Raw genomic sequence first — 4226 nt, forward strand, 5'->3', positions numbered from 1 at the left:
ATGTGGCCCGCCGAGGTGGTGGCGTGAAGGGAAGTGTTCTTAAGGGCACCCGGAGGTCACAGCACGAAGGGAGGTGGCACACGGGGCAGCGCGGGGAGGTACAGCCCCTGTCTGGTGTCAGGCCTCTGGCACGGAGAGAGGGGGTGGCTGCAGCAGAGGGAACATCAAAAACTATTTTTTGCAGTGAAAATGGTGTCTTTATCCTTCTGGTTTGATGTTCCCCCACAATCAAGCCCCACACAGGGGCAGAGCAGGTTCAGTCACACATCTGTGCCTGGACACGTCTGTGCTGTTGAGCCCGGCACTGACGATGTCCCCACGTCTGCTGTGTTTCAGGCACTGAAGCTGAGAGCAGGAGACAAGTATGGCCTGGCTGCTCGCTCCAAGTGTTACCTGAAACTTGGAGACACAGAGAATTCTCTGAAAGATGCTGAAGCTTCTCTGCAAAACGACAAAACATTCTCCAAGGTAAACAGCACAAAGTGGTCTGGGTCTGGGGTGGCTGAGGACTGGTCTTTTACCCGTGTGGGCCTGCGGGGTCTGGCAGACAGCACAGAACCAGCTAACACTGAACACACCCGTGGCATCTTCATTGCCCCAAAGAAGCAGAGGTGCTCAGGAAACAGCTGAGACAGATCCAGGGCTGGATTTGGTTGTGTGCACATTGCAATAGCACAGGGCTCTCACTTTTGCTTAGTGGGGAATTCAATGAGATCTCTGATTTTTTTTTTCCTCTCTCTTATTTATTCCTTTTTCTTTTCCAAATGTCATTTTAGGGACTTTACCAAAAAGCTGAGACACTCTATACCATGGGTGATTTTGAATTTGCGCTAGTGTTTTACCACCGAGGCTACAGACTGCGTCCAGAACTGCAGAAGTTCAGGCTGGGTATTGAGAAATCCCAGGAGGCGATTGTCAACTGCATCGGAAGTAAGATGTTTTATTTCTTGCTCCTACAAACCCAGCCAGAAGCTGTGCCCTGGGCAGCTGATGGCAAATCAGCTCTGCCAGGGACCCAAGGACCCCTTTCCATCTGCATTCACGTGCTCAGTGGCTGCTGTCAGATGAAACCAGGAAGCACCAAAAAGAACACAGCCTCCTTCTTTTCTTCTTCTTCCTCTTTTTTTTCTTCTTCTTTGTTGGGCTGAATGTCTATTCAGACACAGCGTCTAATAACTACAATTATATAAGAAAACCGTGACATAAATTTCCAGAGTCACCATGAAAATGTTCTAGGTAATACAGAACAAAGCAGCTCATCCCCTTACAGCCCTACTGATTACTGAATCCATTTTGAGATCTTTATCCTCATATTCAAGGTTCGTAATGAAATGTGCCTTGCTGCCTGGGACTGGCCTTCCCGAGATCCTGACTTTCCTCCAATTTACATTGCGTAAGAGCAGTGAAACTGTTGACTATTGCAATGGAGCACTGCTTTCATCATTTCTGGCACAGATCACAGAACCGAGTCCTGCAGGAGACAGGAAAGGCCAAGGACCCAGTGATGTTCAAAGCAAACTGAAAACTCGTCCCTTTTCCCTTAGTTTTCCACTTAGCAACGCTCCATGCGCAGACAAGCATGGGCAGGACGCGTGCCCGCTCCCAGCACACCGACACCGCAGCGGGGCTGCCACCTCGGACACGTGCAGGGAGCAGCCTGTGCTGCAAAACCCGCCCGGCCGGTCAGGAGCTGCCGCAGCGGAGCCACAGCCAGTGCCTGCGCAGGGCACGACACGTCCTGCGTGCCCACGCACGGAGCCTGAGCCTGGGGATATTCAAGTGCCTTACTCACCCTGAAATTGGTTTCAAAACTTCAGTCAACCTCCAGCGTCACAGATTAACTTCACGTCCCAGCTGCCTAAAAGCCTGAATATTTATTTAAAATTCTTTATTTCTTTAAAAAACAAGGAAAGTTTCCAGATCCGCCTTGATTTCCTCCATTACTGCTGCTTTCTTAGCTTAGTACCAGTGCCTAGATGTCTTTGCAGCTCTCGGTTGAAATGCTTGCCATGCTTGATAGACTGAGCTAAGAGCTTCAAATGCCTTCAAGCATCTGGGCTGTAGGCAAACGAAGTTTAAAAACCAAGACAACTTTTTTAAATCAAGCAATAGCTCCTAGATGCAGAGGAAAAGAAGCAAGGAAACACGTTAGCATTTTATCTAGATGTTTAAATAGTTGGGAAATGCACACATTAACAGGGCATATCCCCAGCACTGCTCTCCTGAACCTGCTTTGCTTGGCAGATCCAGAAACGCCTCTGTGATACCCGCATTGCTGATCTCGGCCCAGCCGCCCCGCTGAAGGAAACCCTTCTGTAACAGCACACAGCCTCCTTCCTTCCTTCTGACCAGCCGAAAACAAAGCGTGGTTTCACTCTTACCTGCTCTGCCAGAGCACCATCTGAATACTGGAACTGGATGTCAGAGTGAAAATGACATGGGAGCTGTGCCCTAACGTCAGTGCACAAAACCTTTTAAATAGTCCTGGCTTGCTGGAGGTCCCCGTGCTAATGAGCTCTCCTGGTATTTTAGGCTGCAGCTCTGGTCTCGCAGAACTTGCCCTTCTCCTGCCTCTGTTTCCGTAGGAAATCTGCGATGTGATGGGAGCCCCCTGGTGCCATGAGAAAACAGCAATTAGAATCCCGAGAGGAGCTGCGTCTGTGAGCCATGTTCCTGCTTACAGAACACACCAACATCCACGTGTTTCATATGAAAGAATCAGTAGAAAGCTTTATCTTGAACAGGACATTATAGGCTTGGCACATTTATGGTCATTTTATATCTAAAGCCTCTGCACTGCTGTTCTTGAACACTAACAAGTATTTTCTCTGTGTTTGCAGGTCCATCCTCAGTTAAACTGCAGAATACAGAGGATCTGTGCTTCGTAAGCAGGCAGGCAGAGGTACAGGCTGAAGAGCTCTTGCTTTGGAAGCCAAGTACAGATGTTATAATGCTGATATGTTCTGAAATAGGCATTAAAGGATTCATAGTTTCTGCAGCACGGATGGGGATACGGCTGGTCTAGTGAAAAGCTTTCTGAGCACAGGAAGCACACTGATCTGTTCTAAGAGTATTTATGCACTGGCTTTTAATGTAGTTCTGGCTCAAGCTACGCTAAGAATAAAGGAGAAAGCAGAAGGGCGGGGGGATCAACCAGGGAGAAACAAAGCCCAGCGACATTTCTCTCCCACCCGACTGTTCCTGTTGGGCCATGCTGATCGATGGCTAATGAGTAACAGCTCTGAGGTGGGAGCCAGGGTACCTTTATCTACAATATTGACCTTGGTTTTACCTGATGTTTAAGGTTCACATTTTTGATAGTGGACACTTTCTCAATTGCTTCATTTTGGAGTGGTCCGTTGAGGTGGTGCCTTGTTCCTCCAAGATGCCAAGCCACGTTTCCCTTTGAGGTCAGGGCAGTGAATGCTCGTCGCTTCTCTCAGCTGGAGTTACTCAGGCCTAAACATAATTGCTACAAAGAGGCCTGAGATGAGCATTGTAACTGTTGTGGTTTTGGATGTGAAACCCTTGAAGTACCCCCTGATGTACCCAGAACCCCTCTGGTTCTTTGGCTGTGAACCTGCCTTTCCCACAGCTGTAACGTCCCCCCCAGTGCTCACCAGAGCCCTCCAAACAGAGCAAGACACCGGGGCACAACCAGGGCACAACTGGGGCACAGCTGATGCCTGCTTTTACTCCAGTGCCCCCTCCTGTTCTTGGGGAGCGCAGCTGGGTGCAAAGTGTCTTGCTCACGACCAAAGCAATTGGCGAGACGCTGACTTTTTGCTTTTATTTAAAAAATAAGTTGGCTCATATGGAGCGTAAGCAGAATTCTGCTGATTCTGGTGTTACCCACTGATCTCCCCAAATTCCTTGATTTTTTTTTTTTCTTCACTGTAGAGCAAAAATGCAAACCAGAAACTCCAACTCAAATCGACTAAGGACCAAAAATGGACACGAAAGCCTGCGAGGAATCAAAAAACAGAGCGTCAGCTTCTGGGGGAGTTTTATGATGACAAGATCTACCTGGAAAAGCTGCTCAAGGATGAAGGTCTTTCTCCATTGTACTTAACTAAATGCTTCTTCCAAGCAGGTTCTTTTTTTTCTTCTTTTCTATCCCTGTGGCTACTCTTCCCTGTTTGTACCAGAGCTCACACACAGAGCACATATCACTTGCAGTGGGCATGAGAGAGGCAGGGGGCTGGGGGGGATTTTTTGAGCGCGAG

The 4226-nt window shown here is 48.5% G+C and overlaps 1 protein-coding gene across 1 annotated transcript in view; it reads left to right on the forward strand.

The window, feature by feature from the left end:
• Positions 1-336: 336 nt before the first annotated feature.
• TTC25 (tetratricopeptide repeat domain 25) overlaps positions 337-4226 on the forward strand; it is a gene marked incomplete at both ends in the record, with an annotated part of 8193 nt that continues 4303 nt past the window's right edge. The window contains 4 exons of the mRNA XM_010192494.1: positions 337-468; positions 777-930; positions 2841-2902; positions 3901-4051. Coding sequence (XP_010190796.1) covers positions 337-468; positions 777-930; positions 2841-2902; positions 3901-4051 — 499 coding nt within the window. The remainder of the gene's footprint in view (positions 469-776; positions 931-2840; positions 2903-3900; positions 4052-4226) is intronic.

Source organism: Mesitornis unicolor, unplaced genomic scaffold (assembly GCF_000695765.1).
Source record: "Mesitornis unicolor isolate BGI_N332 unplaced genomic scaffold, ASM69576v1 scaffold28179, whole genome shotgun sequence".
NCBI classification, from domain to species: domain Eukaryota; kingdom Metazoa; phylum Chordata; class Aves; order Mesitornithiformes; family Mesitornithidae; genus Mesitornis; species Mesitornis unicolor.